Source organism: Rhinoderma darwinii, chromosome 2 (assembly GCF_050947455.1).
Source record: "Rhinoderma darwinii isolate aRhiDar2 chromosome 2, aRhiDar2.hap1, whole genome shotgun sequence".
In the NCBI taxonomy this organism is placed as follows: domain Eukaryota; kingdom Metazoa; phylum Chordata; class Amphibia; order Anura; family Rhinodermatidae; genus Rhinoderma; species Rhinoderma darwinii.
Window position 1 is genome coordinate 38,721,615 of NC_134688.1, and position 27,521 is coordinate 38,749,135.

The 27,521-nt window shown below is 40.2% G+C and overlaps 1 protein-coding gene across 1 annotated transcript in view; it reads right to left on the minus strand.

Annotated features, from left to right (window-relative positions):
* PDGFD (platelet derived growth factor D) overlaps positions 1-27,521 on the minus strand; it is a 211,048-nt gene that overhangs the window by 39,840 nt on the left and 143,687 nt on the right. Inside the window, exon 4 of the mRNA XM_075851545.1 lies at positions 8,932-8,991. Coding sequence (XP_075707660.1) covers positions 8,932-8,991 — 60 coding nt within the window. The remainder of the gene's footprint in view (positions 1-8,931; positions 8,992-27,521) is intronic.

Genomic DNA, 27,521 nt, shown 5'->3' on the forward strand with positions numbered 1-27,521 from the left:
GGGGAATCCGACTGACGAAGTGTCTTTCAGTCAGTCGCGTGACATCCTCAGACTGGGGGCATTCTCGGGTGTCCTGAACATCAAAAATGAGGCCTTCAATAATTTTCTCCTGGAAATCCAGGTATGTGTCTCTGCCTCTGTTTTTTTTATAGAGCACAAATGAGTTGTGGATGGCCACCTGTAACAAATAAATGGCCACCTTTTTGTACCAGGTTTTAGTTTTGCGTTTTACTAAATAGGGCTGTAAAACCTGGTCGCTTAAATCCACCCCCCCCATGTACTTGTTATATTCGGACACGCTCACTGGTTTGTGCTTGTCCGATGTTGCCCCTCTTTCCCTCACTGCCACTGTTCCTGCGGTATGAATCGTGCTTAGCACATACACATCTTTGCGATCCCTGAACTTGACCGCCAGCAATTCCTCAGATGCATAAGCACAGGAGTCCCCCTTTACCATGCGCTTCCCCACTAATTGCTGTGGAAAACCAATTCTGTTTTTGCGCATGGTACCACATGCCCCAGTCCTTGCAGCATGCAAATGCCTAAACAGGGGCACACTGGAATAAAAATTATCACAGTACAGGTGGTACCCCTTGTGAAGCAGAGGCTGCATTATCTCCCACACGATCTTACTGCTGGTGGAAAGATCAGGGGGGCATCCAGGAACATTTATTGTGCGGTCCCGCCCTTCATAAATCCTGAAGGCGGTGGTATATCCTGACCCGCTTTCACACAATTTGTAGAGCTTAACGCCATATCTTGCCCTTTTTGAAGGTAGATATTGGCGAAAGCTAAGTCTGCCATGGAAGTTGAGGAGGGATTCGTCCACACTTACATTCTGCTCAGGGGTGTAGAGTTGCAGAAATAAATTATTCAGGGAATTTATTAGCGGTCTTATTTTGAACAACCGATCCCGGTTTGCATCGGTACTTGGGGGGGCCTGTGCGTTGTCATTGAAGTGGAGGAACCTCATTATTGTCTCATAACGAGACCTGGGCATTACTGCAGAATATACTGGGGTGGCTTGGGCGGGTCTTGTTGACCAGTAAGACCTAATGGAGGGCTTTTTGACAATACCCATATTTAGGGTGAGCCCCAAAAAATTTTTTAATTCCTGCAAATTGGTGGGCGTCCAATCTCTGGCATGGGTGGATGAAGGTTTCTGCCTTATATATTGCGTGGCATATAAATTTGTTTCGTGGACAATCTGATTTAGGATGTCGTCCGTTATAAATAAATGGAAGTAATCCATTTGGACAAAATTTGTATTGTCCACGGTTATGCCAGGAGTGGCCGTAAATCCGTGGATTCTAGGCCCAAAAGATGGGGCAGGTGCCCATACAAGAGCCTGGACTGGAGGGACCAGGCTGTCCCGTGCTACAGCGCTACTTGGCCCTGCACTTTCATGTTCTGCAGTTTCGACTGCATCAGGGACAACGTCCCCTGAAGATGAACCTGAAGTGACGCTGTCATCGTCACTACCTAAAACAGGTTCCATCTCGGACGCCATCTCTGATGCGGTCTCCGACTCAGACCACAGCATGGCGTATGCCTCCTCGGCGCTAAACAACTTCCTCGCCATAACGTAACTAACACTAACACTAACTAAACAAATTTTTTTTTTTTTTATAAAACACACAAACTAACTGCTATATATATCTACACTACCGCTAACAAAAAAATAAACCGCTATTGCTATATATATTATATATATGTGGATATATATATAATTATATACTCCCTACCTGCCTATTCTAATAGAATAAAAGAAAGAAAGGTAGATAGATAGAAAAAAAGATAGATGGATAGATAGATTGTATAGATAGATAGAAATCTATCTATACAGAGAATGTTTTAGTGTAACTGTATTTTTTTTCACTGTATTCTTCTGGCAGCAATTCTCCCGAGTCTCTTCTTCTCCTCAAACTGAAACAATGTTTGAGGAGAAGAAAAGAGGCAGGAGATTTACTGCCAGAAAAGTCAAAATAAAACAAATGTGGTCGCTGTGATAGGTTTTCACAGCGACCACATGATCAGGGACCATCAGATTGGTCCCTGATACTCTGCCCAGTGCCCAGAGCTGTTGGTAACAGCGAGGGCACAGGGCTGTGTGCACGCGATCGCGTGCACACTGTTTTCTATGCAGAAATGCATGTGATCGCTGTGATTGGTTGTCACAGCGATCACATGTTCAGGGGCCAAAAGATTGACCCCTGACATTCTGCCCAGTGCCCATGGCTGTTAGCAACAGCCAGGGCATAGAGCTGTGTGCACGCGATCGCGCGTGCACAGTCTCTGAAGTGCGGCCGTATATATACTATACGCCGGACTTTAGAGACCCTGGCCGCTGGCCGTATATTTACGGCCAGCGGTCGGGAACCTGTTAAATTTCCGTTTTAAAACTTGCAGAATTGTGAATTTAGCTCTGGAGTATAATACAGGCTGTAAGTCAGGATTTGTACAAGATAAATAATATAATAGTAGATACTCAAGTTTTGGTATAGACTTATTATATGTGTAAACTGCAAAATGGCGTTCAAAGGAAGATGCTTCAAATTTAGAACCTTACTGTTTTCTAGTATCATGGAATTGCTCACACAGCCAGAGTTGGATTAGGGTTGGTGGGACCTCCTTTTCACCTCTGGGACCCAGAAGCCCACTTATTAAAGTACAGATGTAGCGATCTTTACCTTTACTCCGGATGCGCTAAATACTCTGTGGCAACAAACTTTAACTTGACTTTTTTTGAATGGCTTAAGTGGTATCACGCTGCAGCAAGTTATCAGAGTCAGGATAAGGATTGCTACATCTGGGAGTTATGTAGACAGCTAGGCCAGCGGATTAGATTTCAAGAGAGAAAGCCGCACGCACCAACATATTCTAAAGACGTAGTCCTTAGCTGTTGTTACCAGTGGGGCTCAGAATCAAATTACCCTATCGATTATATTTTTGGAGTGTGAGAGGAAACCCACATTGGACAAGCAAACTTCAGGCAGAGGTTGTCCTTGGTTGGATTTAAACCCAGGACCCAGTGGTGCAAGACAACAGTGCTAACGACAGAGCCACCTGCACCTCTCCATTTTATCTTGGCTGGATGGGATGGCCAGATCACGTGGGTCTCGGGGTTGAGAATTTTATACAATGGGCTGTTATTCTCTCTCAAACTACACAATGCTATGATTAAGGACCCTAGCGGTCTGAAACGCGTAAGCGTGGTCCCGGGATTGTTGTTTTATCCCTATTTTTAAATGACCTAAATAAAAATCAAATTTTTTATACATTCGAGTGCTGGATCTGCCTTTTCTACACACCATTTTTGTTTCTATAGCCTGCTGTCGACACAGGATTAAGTTCAGGAGGATCTACGAGCACCTACAGCTCTTTGGATTTTTTATGCCTACATTGGTATTTATCAAGCTTCACCAAAACACATTGGAATAACGCAATCTAGTACGAAGGTTATGAGGTGAGCAAAACTTTTGGTAAAACTTTTTTCACTTTACACAACCAAGAGCTAGTGTTGAACGGAACTGTAATCTGTAGTCAGAGGGAAAGGCACAAGAGACTTAAAATATTACAGCAGAGAGAGGTTAGTGATTTCATGTAGCCTGCCTCTGAAACAGCATTGTCAGTAATATGAGGATATTAAAAAGTGAAGACATACTTAAAGAGGCTCTGTCACCAGTTTATAACTTCCCTATCTCCTACCTAATCTAGCAGGCGCTTTGATGTAGATCACTAGTGTTTTTTTTTTTTTATGTTTATTATTGACCAAGTTATGAACATTTTTTGATTTATGCAATTTTTTTCTAAATGTCCAACTGGGCGTTTTTTTTCTATTCACCAAGTAGGCGTTGTATAGAAAAGTGTATGATGCTGACCAATCAGCGTCATATACTTCTCTTGATTCCAGCCCAGCTTGATTCACAGCAAAGTGTGATCTCGTGAGATCACGCTGTGATGTCATTTCCTCCCGCAGGTCCTTCACTGGAGCGATAGAAGACTAAACAGACATCGCCGCCCGCTGCTGCAGATTCACATAAACATCCTGGCACGGCTGGAGGCGATGTCTGTTCAGTCTTCTGTCGCTCTGGTAAAGGACCTGCAGGAGGAAGTAGCGTCACAGTGTGATCAAGCTGTGCTGTGAATCAAGCTGGGCTGGAATGAAGAGAAGTGTATGATGCTGATTGGTCAGCGTCATACACTCTTCTATACAACGCCCACTTGGTGAATAGAAAAAAAAACACCTAGTTGGGCATTTAGAAAAAAATTTGCATAAATTAAAAAATGTTCATAACTTGGTCAATAATAAACGTTTTTAAAAAAAACAAACAGCAGTTATCTACATGAAAGTGCCCATTAGATTACGGTAGGTAGGAGATAGGGAAGTTATAAACTGGTGACAGAGCCTCTTTAACTAAATTAACTATAAGGCTGGATTCACACGACCATGTTCGGTTCGTAAATTACGGAACGTATTTCGGCCGTAAGTTCGACAGTGCAGGGAGCCGGGCTCCTAGCATCATACTTATGTACGACGCTAGGAGTCCCTGCCTCGCTGCGAAAACAACTGTCCCGTACTGTAATCATGTTTTCAGTACGGGACAGTAGTTCCACGGAGAGGCAGTGACACCTAGCGTCATAGATAACTATGATGCTAGGAGCCCGGCTCCCTGCAGTGTGTTCTGTCCGGGACTTGCGGCCGAAATACGTTCCGTCCTTCACGGACCGAACATGCTCGTGTGAATCCAGCCTAGATGTTAGTGCAAGCTTTTATATTTTTTTTTTTCAGGTGGAGTTGACTAGACTACGATGCCTTCCTGTTGAACTGCCAAAATCTTGCTCGTTCTTGAATTTGTACAAAAACAACTCGGCCATCTTCACAGTATGATCTCATACATATTTACATATATAGCATAGCTGAATTTATCATTGGTCACAACTTATTTACATATCACAATGTCTTATGGGGGTGATTTAAAGAGGATGTTTCATCTCTCCTGACGTGTCTGCTTTAGTAATTACTTATTCCTCATAAAAAAAAAAACTATTCTGGAACTTGTTTTCTTGGAACTCTGCATTGTGCCGTTCCTAAAAATAAATTGGCATCTGGGTGTTGCCTCCTCCCCGTCAGAGAGGTGTGTCCCTACACAGTCACTCTGACAGCACTGGTTGGACATTGTCAGTCTGTGAAGGGACAGTCCTCCAACTGGTGACACCCAGTTGTCAATTTATTCATAAATTTCTAAGAGGAATAATAGAGGAACAGAGGAAAACAGAATTGTTTTTTGATGGGGAATATAATTACTTACTAAAATAGACATATTAGGAGAAGTCCTCTTTAATTTAAAGAGTTAACATAGTGCTTACTGCATACTGCCTTATTATTGAGTTGAATGTATAAACAGTATCCGGTAAGCTCCTTAACGCCTCCTAGTGGTGAATGTAGGTGGCCAGAATGTTATAATTTGAAAATCTATATCAGAAAAACAAAGCCCCAACTGCTATAAAAGTATATCAAGAATTTATTCAGTTCAAAATTTTAGATCTATTTAGGTTAACCCCTTAATGACCAGCCTATTTTGGGCCTTAATAAACAAGCAATTTTTTAAATGTTTCCATTGTCTCATTCAAAGAGCTATACATTTTTTTTTTTGTGTCGACATAGCTGTATATGGTCTTGTTTTTTGCGGGGCAAGTTGTATTTTTTAATAGCACTATTTTGGGGTACATAGAATTTATTGATTAACTTTTATGTTTTGTTTTTTTGGGGGGGGGGGGGGGGGGACAGCAATTTCGCCACACTTTTTTAGTGTTCTAAATTTACACCGTTTACCGTGTGGTATAAATAACACAATAACTTTATTCAGCAGGTTGTTATGATTGCAACAATACCAAATTGATATAGATTTTGTATGTTTTACTATTTTTACACAGTAAAAACACTTTTTTTTTTCAAAATTATTTGTTTTCGTGTCTCCATATTTCAAGAGCCATAACTTTTTAATTTTTCCGTCGATGCAGTTGTATGAGGGTTTGTTTTTTTTTGCAGGACGACTTTTCGTTTTTATTGGTACCATTTTGGAGTAGATGCAACTTTCTGATCACTTTTTATCACATTTTTTTTAAGGCAGGATTCATAGAAAACAGCAATGTTTGCATTGTCTTTTTATTTCATTTTTTTATGGCGTTCACCGTGCGGGTTAAATAATGTAATAACTTTATAGTTGTTCATTTGTGTGACTTTGTTTTTGTTTGTTTTTTAATAATAATGTCATAGAAGACACGACACCCTGCGATCTTACCTCCCTCCCTCTCTTCAAAACCACTCAGATGCGGCGCTCACTATTGAGCGCCGCATCTGAGACGTTAAACTGGCGAGATCGATACTGATATCGATCTCGCCCGTTCGAGAAGGGACGCCCCCATACCTCAGCTACCGGAGGCAGTTGAGAGCAGGAAGATTTAACAGCTCCCTGCTCTGTTTATTTATTCTGATGCAGCGCCGTGAAAAGGCGTATGCATCGGAATAAAGCCCATTAGTGGCCGCCGTGAAAAGGAGTATTGGCGGTCACTAACAGGTTAAACAAAAATTATGTGCAACGGTGAGCATTCACTTTAAAATCATGATGAACAGTGCACAGATTTTGTGACAAAAAAAACATAAAACGTTGTTAAAAATTGATGAATTTCTGCTATTTTTGGAACTTTTTGCTGTAGTTTGGCTCAGCATTACATATACAGGAAATGATAGATACAGTCAGCGCCAATGTATACATTCATATCACAGAGATTAAACACTTACCAATACTCTAAAAACATCACAAAGGAATGATAAAACTTTAGTCACCAAGAGAACATGGTGATTATCCAAACGGATCTCCGGCCAGGTCCTCACGGCCTGGTTTATACATGAAATGAACACTGTATAATGAACTTTTATTCAGCCATTTCAGGGCAAATAAACTTTTAGCGTAATCGGTAGGCGCTTCTCCTTTACTGTACATTGACTCTTTGCTGCGAGCCAGAATTGTACATTTCTAGATAGGCAGGACTATACGGAAGCCAAGTTTTCTTACATAAACACAGAAATATGAAATGATATCAGTTAGTGCAGTCGACATCACATTCATCTAAATTATATGGAAGTAATGTAGACATTCCCTAATTATGTGATGGTATTTTAGGAATCATTAATTTCAGTTTAACTCTACAACCCATGCATGTAATAAATTGAGGACTATTAGCCTTTGGATTGGTTCTAAATGGTATAAATCTAGGCAATTTGTCCATCTTAAAGATGGTGAAATGAATTACATATAGAGTAATAGCTTATTGGATATGAAAGATGCTAGATATCTCCCAAATGTACCTCTTCTAGACATTGGCGAGATAAGCAAGGCAGGGGTCTTCACAATGCATTCCACCACCCTCGGTACCTGACGTTCAGTATGATAGCTACACTCTGTCCCCCTATCTTCACCAATCCCTAGCATCCTCATTTATGATACATACGCTCCATTTCTATTTTTATTTTGAACCCTCCAATGGTGCCCTATGCTGCCGCCGTCTTTGCCTACCCCTCGACCTGACCAGTCAACGGCAGTGGATGTTGCCATCTCATAGTCTTTTATGTTTGTCCCTAACATGATAAATGGAGCAAGGTAATGAAGGATGGAAAGGTCTTCAAGATGTTCCTCAAGTTAAACCTTTTTCATCGGGCTAGGTGGTATCCATAACGGGATGAACTTTGGCTGCCATGATGTATTTGTCTGATTGTATAGGTTGTGTTGGTGATCAAAATGCCGAAATGCTGCCAAGTAATCATGTTTCATACCATGGCACTATCTCCACTAGCTAGTTAGCATTCTTCAGGTTGTGTCAAAGACTTTATATTTTCTATGTTGCTACCTCCCTTTTATGCTACTTTTACTAATTGGTACAGTTTGAAATTGAGAAGATCCTCAATCATGAACTTTCCCTGTCTTTTAGGTAATTTTTAGCTCACAAGAAGCATATTGTTCCTGGTAAATTCATAAAACGATGTTGTTTGGACAAGTCTTCCATTTAAGTATATAGGGATATGTAATGGTGGTTGGCAAAGAGGATGTAGGAAGACCATGGGGGGGGATTTATTAAGACGGGTGTTTTATACAGATGGCAAAATTGGTGTAAATTTTGCAAAATTTCTCAAAATTAATTTGGCGCAACTCCTTACCTATATTATAAACTTCTCTAATCCTTTTGCCACCTCAATGCTAGCGTACATTTACACCAATATTTTAAGCCTAAAACAGTGCACATCTTTAGTAAATTTAGCACATTTTACGACTTCTCATAACCAGCTTTTCTAAACTGTTTATTTGGCGTAAACATATAATACATTTACCACAATTTGCAGCAGAATTCTGGCACATTTTCCTCAGTTAATCTTCCCCAATATATCTTATTTTTTAAACATATACTGTGAGGGTGGGAGGACAGAATACATATTGTATACTACAGTTTAGACATATGGAATACAGAATTTATTTGCAATGGACTGGTGGAAATTTTAGCAACATCGCAAAAACGTCAATAATTTACAGTATTTATGTTAATGCGGAGAGAATTGACACCTCCTGATCCATTATTTTTTATGACAACACACTATTGTTGTCCATGTGCCCCTCCTTTCTGGGGGTCCAGGAATAACCCACAAGAGATAGGACAGCAATGATACATACAGTATAGAAGCTAATTTTGCATATTTTTTTGTTTAATTCTCTGCAGTTTACACTTTTAATTCCATGAAATCTGTATCAAATGAAAAACGAAATCATGCCCAAGTATTTTTACCCCGGCGGTACAGATAATAACTTGGAACATGCTGTTTATTTAATAGTGTACGCATTTATTTTATTCTACACAGTGACACACAGTATTACTTACTGAGACGGGGCTTGTGACAGATTCCCAGTTTGTCTCCGATGCTGCAGGCGGAAAATCATTCTGAAAGGGAAGGAAAAAGAATTTAAACAAAAGCTGCAGCAAGGGATAAGATCTCTACTGTGAGATTTGAATAGCCTTTCAGGCATCTAGACTTGGCTGCTATAAAAGACCATGCAAATACAGGATTACTAAAAATGAGGCTCCACTGAGAGATGCGAGATAAATTAATACGATCTTACCTGATTTTTACATAATTGTATTTCGTGCATTGATAAAAATAAAAATTAGATTAGGAGAAAACTTTTAATTGGATATATTCTTTATAACTATATCCAGACATACTCACACTTTACCAGGTATTTGGGGATTGAGATAAATAAAACCCATTTAAAACGATACTTCTCATCTACAACTGCCTGAGTAACCGTCTATAAAGTAAAGAATATTCAGAAACTATGTATAAGCCATTACTGTGTAGCCAGTACTGGATTTATATTTGTGAATGAACATTCCCACATAATACCGTTATTTAGTGCCCAAATATCGCTGCCATACTATATATGAACATAATAATGGCTTAAATGGTCCATATAATGGTCCTGCGTATTGCATGCACAATAATAATGCCGTACCCTGTCTGGATATTGCCACAAAATATGTGATTAAATAATACCACCATACTGTTTTATATGGTATAGTATATAATAATAATAATAATGGACCAAATAAAAGCAGCATACTGTGCTCACATTGTAGTGCCAAGTTGTGCCCAAAAAAAGATCTTAATACAGTGCTAAAATAACAGGCTCAATCATATCAATGCCAATTTAATTATACTATACCAGTACACGCACAATAGAATCATCCACATTATACATACAATAATAATGGTCATAGTGGCTATAGAATAATATCAATAACAGTTCATGTACCAGTCATACTATAGTCTATCTATCTATCTATCTATCTATCTATCTATCTATCTATCTATCTATCTATCTATCTATCTATCTATCTATCTATCTATCTATCTATCTATCTATCTATCTATCTATCTATCATACAAAAATTAGGCAGCTCTCCGTTTGTTAGAGGTGAAAAAAGAGGGTACTTTTATTGTCCCATAAGCAGGGATAGGCTTATGGGACAATAAAAGTACCCTCTTTTTTCTCCTCTAATAAACGGAGAGCTGCCTAATTTTTGTACTATATACAATTGGGATCTTGGTCTACTCTCTTGGGCTTGCACCCACACTATACCGGTGCTGCTTGATCCATTTGTCTATCTATCTATCCATCCATCCATCCATCCATCCATCCATCTATCTATCTATCTATCTATCTATCTATCTATCTATCTATCTATCTATCTATCTATCTACACAGCACACAAGTAAATGGCGACAGCACACTGCGAACACTAATGCCACCTAAACCACTAAATATAAATAAATATGCATTACTGCTAAATCTACTTACAATAGGGAGGTTCTTAGCGCACATTTTGATCAAATTGTGTGAGCCCACCTGCCACAACAAGGATCCCTCTATAAGGTGGGTCCATAATGCTGCTCATACACCCAGAACTGGGACTAAGCCTACATATATACCTAGGGATGGTAGGATCCAGCATTGAACTGATTAAAATCACCCAGGGCAGAATGGGAGGAGTGCAAGAACAAAAATGGAGGCTGTCACTAACCCCACATATATGAATCCCATAAACAACACAAAAGTTTGAACAGCAATATTCCAACAAAATGAAACAAAACGTGTATACAGGTGCAAGAACGCCTGTGATTGCAAATTTATACAGCACACAAGAAAATGGCGACACGCGGTAATGATCAGGAATAAGAGTTCGTAGGAACGCCCGTTTTCCCAATCATTGACCTGTGTAAAAGGGCCTTTAGCGGCTTTCTGCTCTGGCAAATAAAATGAGGTTCGAAACGGGAGACCCCCCCCCCCCCCTGAATGACATCCAGGGTATATAGACAGGGGTTGGACAACCTCTTTAATTTCAGATCATACTGGATAGTATGTACACAGTTAAAACTGAAGTGGTTAAAAAGGAAACATCTAGAGAAAGAAATACATCATAGAATATGATTTCCAACTATTTCAGCGCCCCACCGGCTAAGCGGTAAAGTCAAATCGAAGCTATTTTCCTCTAAACTTATCTTAAACGTCAAAGCAATGTTCAGAATAATTTACATGTTTATTATAGTTTACATAACGCCATTTTAAAAATATTCCTAAATAAAATGTTAAAATTGGATTTATATTACAAAGCCGTGTTTCCTGTAGCCAAAATACAAATGATGACATACTATTGCTTTGCAAACATCTTTGCTCCAGGCTTTATCATTTTGGAAGAAAATAAACAGTAATGGAAAACCGCCGAAGACTTATGTGATCATACGCAGGGAGAATATGAAATATTTGGCATGGTATTGCATTTTTATGCAAATTCAATAATGCACATGCACAGAAATTGCTGTGGAGATGTAATATGTTTGAAAACCACTATAAAATGAGCAATTATTGTCAAGTGAACGATATTCTGTGTTTTGTTAAGTACAAAAGATGTCACAATAAATATCTAGACATGTAAATCAGACCACTGAATGCTTTCTTTTATACCAGGCAATTAAAGGGAAGCTCCAGTGAATCCATGTTTTAGCTTGTAATGGGCTGAGGCTGCTACATGGTACAGAGCTGGTTTATGTCCTGCCTTAATGTCAACCTGTCAAGGAGAAACAAGCGCGGATGGTGCACAAAGAAAAAGCAGCAAACTATCTCAGGTATTTGGATAATGTGCAATAAGATTTTACATGTAATACTCCGCTTTACCACAGGGTGTGCTGCACATTTTTTGTTGTGTCTATACTTTACTGTACAACCTATTGTTATTGTTTAACTTTTCTAGTCTGCAAAACACCTAAAACACTCGTGCGGTTTTTCAGACGGAGTGTGCTGCAGGTTCTAGGTCGGATACGCTGAATAGTTTTATACAGCGTATCCGACCCATGTGAACCCAGCCTAAGGTGGCCAGTTTTCCTCAAGGGTCCCTTTTTTACTATCTGATATATTGGGAGTTATACACATAGCGCTGACATGAAAAAATATATCAGAAAACTCGATAATTTAGACTTATTACATAATGCTACTTGAGATGAATCTATGGATGGGACACTTATCTCTAGCTTTTATATTTAGCTTCATATTAATATATTCCATGTATCCTGTGCATAGAGATGACCTATATGCACAAGAAGAGGTGTAACGTGAGGTTACTGGGCCCAAATGAAAAATCAACAGGCCTCTCCACCTACCATGTTCCATTTAGAACACTGTGTCTTCTTATGGGACAGAGGGGCTTTCGGGCCCCCTCAGCTACTAGGGCCTCAAATCGACTACCTCGCCATCTAATATAGTTACTTCCCTGTGTACAAACAGAATGTATATAAAACAATAGTCAATAAGGCATTATATCTGCTTCGTTACTTAAACATTTTCAACATTAAGAACACACATACTGTATACCAGAAATACACCATTTGTGATTTGTAGAATAGAAAATTTAAATTACTGCACTACATATTTCTATCACTAGTTGGTACCATACAGTATTGTACTTCAAATGCCTGAATTAAAGTCTTTTTAACCTAAATTACTAAAGGATATGTTACTTGGAAACAGCACACCGTGTGGTAATGCATGGTATGGCAAGTAATGCCATAGTAATTAAAATTAGCCTTCATGAAACAAATTGTGACACCATGAGAATGATTTATAAAAATTTGTGCCAGAGAAAAGTGTAGTAATTGCCAATAGCAATCAATTTAGCTTGTTGCTGTCATCTTCCAAAAGGCCTTTAATAACTCAAATAGTGTTTTTATTATAGAAATGTTGGTAAAAGTCCGAGCTCCCTCCAGATGGTGATACTCCAGCACTAGTTACCACATACTATACATGAATTTTAAGGTATACAGTATATACACAAAGTGAGGCCATTTCTTGTAAAAGGCATCACTGACTGTAACTGGGTTGAATTGTGTTTGCCACATTAACAAGCACTGGAATCCCAAAAATCTCAGATACAACCTTGACGGGAAGCAGGCACAAGGAAGTTCCATGGTTTAATGGTGTAATTTCCAGCTGACTTCTATATTCGATAACACTGTCTTTTCTATTTATATCAGAAGATATATCAGAGCTGGCTTGTCAGATGTAGCCATGCTGAGTATGCTTTGGCATAACTCATTGCAATATCACAATATTTTTTATAAGGTTTTACATAGGACTGCAAGTAAAACTACCGTATTGTATTAATTTGCCAAATTCAGCTCTGCTACATCTGTAACTAAATGAAACTCTGTGGTCATCTAGCGATTGCCTGTAATGAAGTATGCCACCTGCTCTAGAAATCTTATGTCATTGTTAACTCATCAGCCTTACTAAAAAAAAGCCTTAACTCGGTGGAAATTTCTCATATCTGCTTTCCAACAGCTGCACGAACGTCTGGCTCAAACAACTTTGCTTGGAACCAATGCAGTATTTGAAATCATCCCAAATGTTTCTTGTTTACCTTACGAGAAATAAAAAATGCAAATTTGATGTGTCATATTTTACTTGCCTCAGGTTATGTATCTATCACTGCAGAAATAAACTTTTTAACATCTTGTAAATCATAGAAGGAAAAAGTGCAATATACTATAAGATAGGTAGTGAGTATAAGAAAAAATAATAACAAAGTCTATAAAAGTGGAACTCTGGAGAAACCAACGTCTCCCATCAACTTATTTCCCTTCAAGAGAAACTCCCAGCAGACACATGAAATCATTCCCACCATCCCATAACCTATCCCACCTTATAACAGTGCTCTTCTATTTTCCACATGTCACCTTTATGCTGGAGATCTACAGATTCAGATCTAAGGCAGTGGGGGAAAAAAAACACAAGAGAGGCAGCAGATGGTGCTTGTGCAGCAGCACGCATGTCACAAGCACTGTGCAAACTCCAGCCCATTGCAGGATAGGGCATCGATAACTGGTTGGTAAAAGCTTTACATCCTCCATATATATAATATATATATACAGTATATATATATATATATATATATATATATATATATATATATATACAGTGAAGGAAATAAGTATTTGATCCCTTGCTGATTTTGTACGTTTTCCCACTGTCAAAGAAATGAACAGTCTAGAATTTTTAGGCTAGGTTAATTTTACCAGTGAGAGATAGATTATATATATTAAAAAAAAAAAGAAAATCACATTGTCAAAATTATATATATTTATTTGCATTGTGCACAGAGAAATAAGAATTTGATCCCCTACCAACCATTAAGAGTTCAGCCTCCTCCAGACCAGTTACACGCTCCAAATCAACTTGGTGCCTGCATTAAAGACAGCTGTTTTAAATGGTCACCTGTATAAAAGACTCCTGTCCACAGACTCAATTAATCAGTCTGACTCTAACCTCTACAACATGGGCAAGACCAAAGAGCTTTCTAAGGATGTCAGGGACAAGATCATAGACCTGCACAAGGCTGGAATGGGCTACAAAACCATAAGTAAGACGCTCGGTGAGAAGGAGACAACTGTTGGTGCAATAGTAAGAAAATGGAAGACATACAAAATGACTGTCAATCGACATCGATCTGGGGCTCCATGCAAAATCTCACCTCGTGGGGTATCCTTGATCCTGAGGAAGGTGAGAGCTCAGCCGAAAACTACACGGGGGGAACTTGTTAATGATCTCAAGGCAGCTGGGACCAAAGTCACCAAGAAAACCATTGGTAATACATTACGCCGTAATGGATTAAAATCCTGCAGTGCCCGCAAGGTCCCCCTGCTCAAGAAGGCACATGTACAGGCCCATCTGAAGTTTGCAAATGAACATCTGGATGATTCTGAGAGTGACTGGGAGAAGGTGCTGTGGTCAGATGAGACTAAAATTGAGCTCTTTGGCATTAACAGAGCGACTGCCAATGGTTTCTAGCTAATTTTAACCTTTCTGTGCTCTCGTTGTCCCTCCTGGACCTTTTTAGAAATAGAACAAATAAAAGTTAAATCTTACTATAATTCTGTTGGTAGCTGGGAAAATGGGTTTCATTGTGCCCCAGGCACATTAGTTTTTTCTATTGCAGTTTTTGACCTGCCAGCTACCGGGGTCTTTCTTAATATATCTTTGGCATTAACTCAACTCGCCGTGTTTGGAGGAAGAGAAATGCTGCCTATGACCCAAAGAACACCGTCCCCACTGTCAAGCATGGAGGTGGAAACATTATGTTTTGGGGGTGTTTCTCTGCTAAGGGCACAGGACTACTTCACCGCATCAATGGGAGAATGGATGGAGCCATATACCGTCAAATCCTGAGTGACAACCTCCTTCCCTCCACCAGGACATTAAAAATGGCTCGTGGCTGGGTCTTCCAGCACGACAATGACCCGAAACATACAGCCAAGGCAACAAAGGAGTGGCTCAAAAAGAAGCACATTAAGGTCATGGAGTGGCCTAGCCAGTCTCCAGACCTTAATCCCATCGAAAACTTATGGAGGGAGCTGAAGATCCGAGTTGCCAAGCGACAGCCTCGAAATCTTAATGATTTACAGATGATCTGCAAAGAGGAGTGGGCCAAAATTCCATCTAACATGTGTGCAAACCTCATCATCAACTACAAAAAAAGTCTGACTGCTGTGTTTGCCAACAAGGGTTTTGCCACCAAGTATTAAGTCTTGTTTGCCAAAGGGATCAAATACTTATTTCTCTGTGCACAATGCAAATAAATATATATAATTTTGACAATGTGATTTTCAGTTTTTTTTTATATATATAATCTAGCTCTCACTGGTAAAATTAACCTAGCCTAAAAATTCTAGACTGTTCATGTCTTTGACAGTGGGCAAACTTACAAAATCAGCAAGGGATCAAATACTTATTTCCTTCACTGTATATATATACACAGTGAAGGAAATAAGTATTTGATCCCTTGCTGATTTTGTAAGTTTGCCCACTGTCAAAGACATAAACAGTCTAGAATTTTTAGGCTAGGTTAATTTTACCAGTGAGAGATAGATTATATTTTAAAAAAAAAACAGAAAATCACATTGTCAAAATTATATATTTTTATTTGCATTTTGCACAGAGAAATAAGTATTTGATCCCTTTGGCAAACAAGACTTAATACTTGGTGGCAAAACCCTTGTTGGCACGCACAGCAGTCAGACGTTTTTTGTAGTTGATGATGAGGTTTGCACACATGTTAGATGGAATTTTGGCCCACTCCTCTTTGCAGATCATCTGTAAATCATTAAGATTTCGAGGCTGTCGCTTGGCAACTTGGATCTCCAGCTCCCTCCATAAGTTTTCGATGGGATTAAGGTCTGGAGACTGGCTAGGCCACTCCATGACCTTAATGTGCTTCTTTTTGAGCCACTCCTTTGTTGCCTTGGCTGTATGTTTCGGGTCATTGTCGTGCTGGAAGACCCAACCACGAGCCATTTTTAATGTCCTTGTGGAGGGAAGGAGGTTGTCACTCAGGATTTGACAGTACATGGCTCCATCCATTCTCCCATAGATGCGGTGAAGTAGTCCTGTGACCTTAGCAGAGAAACACCCCAAAAACATAATGTTTCCACCTCCATGCTTGACAGTGGGGACGGTGTTCTTTGGGTCATAGGCAGCATTTCTCTTCCTCCAAACACGGCGAGTTGAGTTAATGCCAAAGAGCTCAATTTTAGTCTCATCTGACCACAGCACCTTCTCCCAATCACTCTCAGAATCATCCAGATGTTCATTTGCAAACTTCAGACGGGCCTGTACATGTGCCTTCTTGAGCAGGGGGACCTTGCGGGCACTGCAGGATTTTAATCCATTACGGCGTAATGTGTTACCAATGGTTTTCTTGGTGACTGTGGTCCCAGCTTCCTTGAGATCATTAACAAGTTCCCCCCGTGTAGTGTTCGGCTGAGCTCTCACTTTCCTCAGGATCAAGGATACCCCACGAGGTGAGATTTTGCATGGAGCCCCAGATCGATGTCGATTGACAGTCATTTTGTATGTCTTCCATTTTCTTACTATTGCACCAACAGTTGTCTCCTTCTCACCCAGCGTCTTACTTATGCTTTTGTAGCCCATTCCAGCCTTGTGCAGGTCTATGGTCTTGTTCCTGACATCCTTAGAAAGCTCTTTGGTCTTGCCCATGTTGTAGAGGTTAGAGTCAGACTGATTAATTGAGTCTGTGGACAGGAGTCTTTTATACAGGTGACCATGTAAGACAGCTGTCTTTAATGCAGGCACCAAGTTGATTTGGAGCGTGTAACTGGTCTGGAGGAGGCTGAACTCTTAATGGTTGGTAGGGGATCAAATACTTATTTCTCTGTGCACAATGCAAATAAATATATATCATTTTGACTATGTGATTTTCAGTTGTTTTTTTTAGATAATCTATCTCTCACTGGTAAAATTAACCTAGCCTAAAAATTCTAGACTGTTCATGTCTTTGACAGTGGGCAAACGTACAAAATCAGCAAGGGATCAAATACTTATTTCCTTCACTGTATATATATATATACATACATACATACATACATACATACATACATACATACATACACTACCGTTCAAAAGTTTAGGGTCACTTAGAAATTTCCTTATTTTTTAAAGAAAAGCACAGTTTTTTTCAATGAAGATAACATTAAATTAATCAGAAATACACTCTATACATTGTTAATGTGGTAAATGACTATTCTAGCTGGAAAAGTCTGGTTTTTAATGCAATATCTACATAGGTGTATAGAGGCCCATTTCCAGCAACCATCACTCCAGTGTTCTAATGGTACATTGTGTTTGCTGTGTTAGAAGGCTAATGGATGATTAGAAAACACTTGAAAACCCTTGTGCAATTATGTTAGCACCGCTGTAAACAGTTTTGCTGTTTAGAGGAGCTATAAAACTGACCTTCCTTTGAGCTAGTTGAGAATCTGGAGCATTACATTTGTGGGTTCGATTAAACTCTAAAAATGGCTAGAAAAAGAGAGCTTTCATGTGAAACTCGACACTCTATTCTTGTTCTTAGAAATGAAGGCTATTCCATGCGAGAAATTGCCAAGAAACTGAAGATTTCCTACAACGGTGTGTACTACTCCCTTCAGAGGACAGCACAAACAGGCTCTAACCAGAGTAGAAAGAGAAGTGGGAGGCCCCGCTGCACAACTGAGCAACAAGACAAGTACATTAGAGTCTCTAGTTTGAGAAATAGACGCCTCACAGGTCCTCAACTGGCAGCTTCATTAAATAGTACCCGCAAAACGCCAGTGTCAACGTCTACAGTGAAGAGGCGACTCTGGGATGCTGGCCTTCAGGGCAGAGTGGCAAAGAAAAAGCCATATCTGAGACTGGCTAATAAAAGGAAAATATTATTATGGGCAAAAGCACACAGACATTGGACAGAGGAAGATTGGTAAAAAGTGTTATGGACAGACGAATCGAAGTTTGAGGTGTTTGGATCACAGAACATTTGAGAGACGCAAACAACTGAAAAGATGCTGGAAGAGTGCCTGACGCCATCTGTCAAGCATGGTGGAGGTAATGTGATGGTCTGGGGTTGCTTTGGTGCTGGTAAAGTGGGAGATTTGTACAAGGTAAAAGGGATTTTGAATAAGGAAGGCTATCACTCCATTTTGCAACGCCATGCCATACCCTGTGGACAGCGCTTGATTGGAGCCAATTTCATCCTACAACAGGACAATGACCCAAAGCACACCTCCAAATTATGCAAGAACTATTTAGGGAAGAAGCAGGCAGCTGGTATTCTATCTGCAATGGAGTGGTCAGCACAGTCATCAGATCTCAACCCCATAGAGCTGTTGTGGGAGCAGCTTGACTGTATGGTACGCAAGAAGTGCCCATCAAGCCAATCCAACTTGTGGGAGGGGCTTCTGGAAGCATGGGGTGAAATTTCTCCCGATTACCTCAGCAAATTAACAGCTAGAATGCCAAAGGTCTGCAATGCTGTAATTGCTGCAAATGGAGCATTCCAAGACCAAAGCAAAGTTTGAAGGAGAAAATTATTATTTCAAACAAAAATCATTATTTCTAACCCTGTCAATGCCTTGACTATATTGTCTAGTCATTTTGCAACTCATTTGATAAATATAAGTGTGAGTTTTCATGGAAAACACAAAATTGTCTGGGTGACGCAGAACTTTTGAATGGTAGTGTATATGTGTGTGCATGTATGTATATATAATATTATAGGTGAGAATTTACTATGGTTTTCACTGTTATTTCCCTATGATGTTTCTTGATAAACGTAGCAGGACTGCAATAGTCTGTGGTCCCGGCATTGTAGTCCAGCAATCATCAAATGTACTGACAGATGCCAGGCAGAGCACAAGCACCAAATATTTCCTAGCAGTGTTTAGAGACTTTACAGAGCCTCACAGCCCCTTTCTTTTAGGATTTAGCTGATGTATAACACCTTAGATATTTGTCCATCAGATGGATTATTAGATTGGGCATTGGAGACAAATGAAGTTGTCCAAGAGTAGACTAGACGAGTACAAAACACCAGGACTGGCCTTAGTGGTCTGCGACCTGTGTGGTCACAACTGAAAGGGGCACCACTAACCCTGATGGCCAGGTCACCTACAACTTCCACCCCCAATCCAATATTTGGTGCCTCAACTTATGGAAAAGCCAGTTGCAAATTAATCAGATATACTTCTTAGTATAGTGATCGGACAATGTTCTTTAGGACCTGTATGGAGTGGTTGTTTGTGCATATTGTATTATTTGGGCGCATTATGGCACACCATATGGTAGGGTAGCAGAGGGCACCAACCAACCTAAGGCTAGCCGTACACAGAAGCATGCATGCTATATTTATGAAAACTAATGCATAGCAGTTAGTTAGATTCTAGGTTCCAGCTGTTCATATAAGAAAATTAAAGGGATTGGTCCCAAAAACATAACTGATTGTGATCTGAAGGGGAAATTGGCAGAAAGTGTTCCCCTGCAGCAGCAACATCATCATCATCACCATCACCACCACCACCACCACAACAGTGCCACACCTGTTCATCGGGTTGTATCTGGTATTGCAGCACAGCTCCATTAAAGTGAATGAGACTGAGCTATAATAACACACACAACCTGGGACAGGTGTAGTGCTACTGTATTTTTGGAAGAAAGCAGCCATGTTTTTGTAATCTTGGACAACCCCATTAACCTATAGATTTGACAAATTTAGCAGCAGTTTTTTCAGGAATTCAATTAGAAATCTCATGAAAAGAAAGAGTTAATATTTTATTTGATTTTAAAGAAGACCTCCACTGGAAACACAACTTGCCATGTCTGCATTCCCCACCTGACTGTATACCATATATATAAAAGAGTATCCGGCACACCAATTTAGAAAAAAAGGTATTTTTTTATTTTGTTTTTGTTTCTAATGCCAGTGGCAGAGTGCGACGTTTCGGTCTAGGTGACCTTCATCAGGCACTGAGCCGCGCTGGGCAACTGAATTGACGAGCGCTAGTGGTGCTGATAGCGGCTCGTGACAGCGCCATGATACAGCGGCCAGCCGCTCTCAGCACCACTAGCGCTCGTCAATTCATTTGCCCAGCACGGCTCAGTGCCTGATGAAGGTCACCTAGACCGAAACGTCGCACTCTGCCACTGGCATTAGAAACAAAAACAAAATAAAAAAATACCTTTTTTTCTAAATTGGTGTGCCGGATACTCTTTTATATTTATGTTTGGGTTGGGCCCCTATCCGTGCAAAACCTCACCCTTCCACGTATCTGGTGCTATCTGAACCTATACACAAATTGACTGTATACCACACGCTAAACTTCTTTTATGTATACTGTACTTACTTTTTGAACTTCTGCCTTGTCTGTGCTTTAAAAAAGCATCCATCTTATATTTCCCCAGCTTTCTCTTCCTCTCTGCTTTGCCATCAACCCCATAATGATTCAGCACGGCATCACATGATCAGCTGAAGACCATACCATTTCTGCATGCTGGGGGGGGGGCACTGTGATTATCATTCTCTATATTCTCCTAAATAAGCGAAAAACCATACGTATACAGGTCAGGGAGTCTGCACTATATTCTTCTACATTATACCTGTGTGACAGGAACCTGTCTAAGTATCAGTGATAGCTGATGATAGTCTCTGCCCCCCCCCCCTGTGTATAACTAGTGTGGTACAGGAACTGCTGAAGCCTGGGATGGGTGACATATAGATCTCCATAGACTCAAGTAGAGAAAGCGTGTCACTGAGCCTGATTTACACTGTTGCTAAGCAACCATCCCAGTTTGCTATATAGAGATAGAAGCAGCAGGAAAAATAACAGCTGAGAGACTGACACATGGAATACCATAATGGTACACATGGGAAAGTTTAGTTTTGGCCGGAGTGTCCCTTAAGTGGTATTCCCATTTTATCATGTTATGGTATATCACTAGGTACGCCATAATATTTTGATCCGTGGGGGTTCGACCTACCTCTGCCTCTCACAAGAATCAAGGTCCCTTTATGTTATTGCCTGCACAGCTTAACCAGCACTCTTGCTTCTTCATCCTATGGATCGGTAGAGGTCCTGACAGATGGATCCCCATGATCAGTATGTGGTGGCATATTCTAGCGATATGCAATCACTTACAATTGTGGAAAAAACACTTTTAAGTTATTATCACCAAAGATTAATTCTTAATTCTGGAAAAATTGAAGTGAGCTGCGGTTCTGTTTGAATAGCAGTGAGTAATTGGTTACATGATTTGACGCGGTGGACCAAAACAGGAACAAGGGCAATCTAGCACTCCTCTGTCCTTAATTCACCTGCTAGCTATCATCTCCTGCCGCTACATCTGTTCAGCTTGGCAAAAGAAAAATAGTACATGGGACTTAGAGACCACACACGTTTCCCCACATTAACATTTTAATGAACCATGTAAAAGCAGAGTATGTCTCCCTTGCCTGTATATGGTCACTGGTGATGTCTTTGAAAACGAAATGCCAGGAAATGTCCCGAGAGACCCCATCTCGAAACTTCTGACTATCTAGCACATCATGTGCTTTAGGTGAAATAAACAAATAAATATAATAACAGGAATAGACAGGATCTGCGATGATAGTGCGGACACTGTTTGATCAACTTGTCTGCTTTAATTTATGATTTTTCTTAATATTAGCTAAACAAAGTAAAAACAGCAGAGAGAAGACGTAAATAGTTTACCATTCCCCTGGATACATTACCAAACGACAGAGGAATAAAAAGTCTTCCCTAGAGATAAATGAAATTAAATTGTTCCAGTCACAGAAAATATTGAAGCCATTGTGACAAAACAAAATTCTGTCCTGAACTGAACTAAATTTTTCAGGCTGGATTAATTTTCAGGCTTCTGCTGACTTGCTTCACATGTAAAATGATGACCTTTTTTTATGTCTTTGGATACATAATAAAGACAATAAAGAAGCAGTTCAGGTAAAGTATGGACGCCTTTTAACGTTGGTGAAGTATTTCAGACAGCAAGGAAAACCAAGCAATAGATCGTTGACCAAATCTACGTAAATGGACATTCCACTTAAAGCACTAATGACTAGAATGTAGCTTAAGACATATGATGAGAAGGTCCGGCTCATTGGGAATAGCAATTATGCATAGAAGATTAAATGATAAAGAGGACAATAAGCAACATGACAGATGGAGACATAAATCAGATACAATGAAACCTCTTCCAGGAAGATGGAGAAGAAGACTACAAAGAAGAAGAAAAAGATAAAGGTATGTCTAGTTAATCACAATTTTAGTTCAAAAGTTTAGGGTCACTTAGAAATTTCCTTATTTTTGAAAGAAAAGCACAGTTTTTTTCAATGAAGATAACATTAAATTAATCAGAAATACACTCTATACATTGTTAATGTGCTAAATGACTATTCTAGCTGCAAACGTCTGGTTTTTAATGCAATATCTACATAGGTGTATAGAGGCCCATTTCCAGCAACCATCACTCCAGTGTTCTAATGGTACATTGTGTTTGCTAACTGTGTTAGAAGGCTAATGGATGATTAGAAAACACTTGAAAACCCTTGTGCAATTATGTTAGCACCGCTGTAAACAGTTTTGCTGTTTAGAGGAGCTATAAAACTGACCTTCCTTTGAGCTAGTTGAGAATCTGGAGCATTACATTTGTGGGTTCGATTAAACTCTCCAAATGGCTAGAAAAAGAGAGCTTTCATGTGAAACTCGACAGTCTATTCTTGTTCTTAGAAATGAAGGCTATTCCATGCGAGAAATTGCCAAGAAACTGAAGATTTCCTACAATGGTGTGTACTACTCCCTTCAGAGGACAGCACAAACAGGCTCTAACCAGAGTAGAAAGAGAAGTGGGAGGCCCCGCTGCACAACTGAGCAACAAGACAAGTACATTAGAGTCTCTAGTTTGAGAAATAGACGCCTCACAGGTCCTCAACTGGCAGCTTCATTAAATAGTACCCGCAAAACGCCAGTGTCAATGTCTACAGTGAAGAGGTGACACCGGGATGCTGCCCTTCAGGGCAGAGTGGCAAAGAAAAAGCCAAATCTGAGACTGGCTAATAAAAGGAAAAGATTAATATGGGCAAAAGTACACAGACATTGGACAGAGGAAGATTGGAAAAAAGTGTTATGGACAGACGAATCGAAGTTTGAGGTGTTTGGATCACACAGAAGAACATTTGTGAGATGCAGAACAACTGAAAAGATGCTGGAAGAGTGCCTGATGCCATCTGTCAAGCATGGTGGAGGTAATGTGATGGTCTGGGGTTGCTTTGGTGCTGGTAAAGTGGGAGATTTGTACAAGGTAAAAGGGATTTTGAATAAGGAAGGCTATCACTCCATTTTGCAACGCCATGCCATACCCTGTGGACAGCGCTTGATTGGAGCCAATTTCATCCTACAACAGGACAATGACCCAAAGCACACCTCCAAATTATGCAAGAACTATTTAGGGAAGAAGCAGGCAGCTGGTATTCTATCTGTAATGGAGTGGCCAGCACAGTCACCAGATCTCAACCCCATAGAGCTGTTGTGGGAGCAGCTTGACCGTATGGTACGCAAGAAGTGCCCATCAAGCCAATCCAACTTGTGGGAGGGGCTTCTGGAAGCATGGGGTGAAATTTCTCCCGATTACCTAAGCAAATTAACAGCTAGACTGCCAAAGGTCTGCAATGCTGTAATTGCTGCAAATGGAGTATTCTTTGACAAAAGCAAAGTTTGAAGGAGAAAATTATTATTTCAAATAAAAATCATTATTTCTAACCTTGTCAATGTCTTGACTATATTTTCTAGTCATTCTGCAACTCATTTGATAAATATAAGTGTGAGTTTTCATGGAAAACACAAAATTGTCTGTGTGAACCCAAACTTTTGAACGGTAGTATATATATATATATATACAGGGTGGGCCATTTATATGGATACACCTAAATAAAATGAGAATGGTGGGTGATATTAACTTCCTGTTTGTGGCACATTAGTATATGGGAGGGGGGAAACTTTTCAAGCTGGGTGTTGACCATGGCGGCCATTTTGAAGTCGTGCATTTTGTATCCAACTTTAGTCTTTTCAATGGGAAGAGGGTCATGTGACACATCAAACTTATCGAGAATTTCACAAGAAAAACAATGGTGTGCTTGGTTTTAACGTTACTTTATTCTTTCATGAGTTATTTACAACTTTCTGACCACTTATAAAATGTGTTCAAAGTGCTGCCCATTGTGTTGGATTGTCAATGCAACCCTCTTCTCCCACTCTTCACACACTGATAGCAACACCGCAGAAGAAACGCTAGCACAGGCTTCCAGTATCCGTAGTTTCAGTTGCTGCACATCTCGTATCTTCACAGCATAGACAATTGCCTTCAGATGACCCCAAAGATAAAAGTGTAAGGGGGTCAGATCGGGAGGCATTTCTTCTGCGGTGTTGCTATCGGTGTGTGAAGAGTGGGAGAAGAGGGTTGCATTGACAATCCAACACAATGGGCAGCACTTTGAACACATTTTATAAGTGGTCAGAAAGTTGTAAATAACTCATGAAAGAATAAAGTAACGTTAAAACCAAGCACACCATTGTTTTTCTTGTGAAATTCTCGATAAGTTTGATGTGTCACATGACCCTCTTCCCATTGAAAAGACTAAAGTTGGATACAAAATGCACGACTTCAAAATGGCCGCCATGGTCAACACCCAGCTTGAAAAGTTTGCCCCCTCCAATATACTAATGTGCCACAAACAGGAAGTTAATATCACCAACTATTCCCATTTTATTTAGGTGTATCCATATAAATTGCCCACCCTGTATATATATATATATATATATATATATATATATATATATATATATATATATATATATATATATATATATATGGATCTGTACGTATGGGGGGGGTAGTGGTTGGCAATCAAAATGTACAAAGCATTCAAGTCCATGCTTGACTTTATTGAAGCCCATATATAAATAAAACTTACGAGACTTGCAGCATATTAAGAAAACAAACACCTTGCCTATCCAGGAACTAATTAAACAGTAGGTTTCCACACCTATCATAAACCATGAGTACATTGTTCCTTGGATCAGGCTTTCCGCACTATCCTTGTGTGGATTCCCAGGCTTTGACCCTTTCTGCACTAACTGCAGAGCTTTTATGGCTCAATAATGAGCCCAGTATCTTCCCCTGAGATAACTGGGCTAGAGGTAACACCCATACTGAAGTGGGGAAGGGAATGACAGGTCCCAATACCAATCCTACAATCCTTGTGAGAATAACAAAACTTCTTTATTTTCTGATACTGCCTGAGGAAGTAGCCAGTTCGGCTCTGAAACGCGTCACCTGTATCCATTAAAGACTATTTGACCTACACAGTGTCTGCTTTTTCACTATGCGACACTAGGAACCAACAGTGAATTACGTTTTAAGGGACCAGCACCGCTTCAAGGGTTGATTTTTTAGTTTTTTTCACCTACACAAGGTGTTATTCTCACAAGGATTGTAGAATTGGTATTGGGACCTGTCATTCCCTTCCCCACTTCAGTATGGGTGTTACCTCTAGCCCAGGGTTCTTCCATTTCTTCTTCCTGTAACCTGACCCCATTCTAGCTTTTTGTGCTCACGCTGCCTCCCGGCCACTTCCTGATTACATGATCGGGAGTTACTGAAACAGCGTAACTGGCTGAGCTACACTTTTTCCGTAATTTCCATAGAACTGAATAGTAGTTACGGAAACAGCGTTGCTCGCATGCTATGCTGCTTCCGTAACTGCCACTCACTACTATCAGAGTTACGGAAACAGCGTGGCTCAGCGAGTTATGCTGTTTCCGTAACTCCCGACCATGTAATCAGGAAGTGTCCGGGAGGCAGCGTGAGCACAAAAAGCTAGAATGGGGTTGAGGGGGCCCCGTTCTAGAGATAGGTGCGGGTCCCAGAGGTGGGACCCGCGTCTATCTGACGTTTATGACATATCCTGTGGAAATGTCATAAATGTCCCTCATGGGAAAACCAATTTAACCGCTACTGCACATAGTTGGAGGCCTGAACCAAGGCCAACAAAAGAGTGAGTAATCTGATGTGTCACCCCTGCTGGTTGTGATACTCTTGGGTGGTGATAAATAAAGACTCACAACTTCGTAACAGCTTGAGTCTATTTTTTTTAAAGCAAGAACCACTACTTTACCTAATGTTCAAATTACAAATCCTTCCCTTGTTATTAAATGCACCTACGATTTCTAAAGCTTGTCAACATCTGTGGCAACGGGGACCCAAAATATTGATAATCAGATTGTAGCATAATATATTGTTTATTGCATATATTTAGAGTGCACATACGTATAAGTAGATTGGTAGAAAGTGTGCGGTGGCGGTGTATGTGAGAATACCCAGAGTCATCCATCAGAGTTTATTATATTAATGTGGTCATACTATTAGTATTTCGTACGATTGTTACCATTACTCCTATCTGGATGTCCTAGGTACCCTCACTCCGCACAGGTCAGCTGGTCCGGTGCCTCTGAGCACGGGACGTACATGCCGGAAACAGTTAGCTCCGGCCACGGAATAGCGGCCGAGCTGAAGTACTGTATTCAAGTGAATAGGAGCAGACCTGCAGTTCTGCAGCATGGCCGCTGTGCTATGTATGGAGCCAACTGCTTCCGGCTCCATACATAGCATTATATGCCATAACATCCGGAGCCCGCAGGCCACTGAAGCGGCTGATCAGTGCGGGGTCCGGGTCCGGGTGTCAGAGCCGCACCGATGATGTACTGATTACCTATCCGGTAGATAGGTCATCAGTTGTCAGAAGGAGGAAAACCGCTTTGAGGGGTGTTACATATATATCTTATATATATTTTCGAAAGTTTATTTGAAGCCCGATTTTTCATTGGTTTAAAATCAGGGGATTGCACTGACAGGCTCCGCCCCCTATTGTTGACGTGACAGCCCATAATTGGCTACAACGTACGTCATTCCTCGCTGAATTGCCTAACACAGCAGCACTGCGATGTTGGCCACAGCGGGTTTACA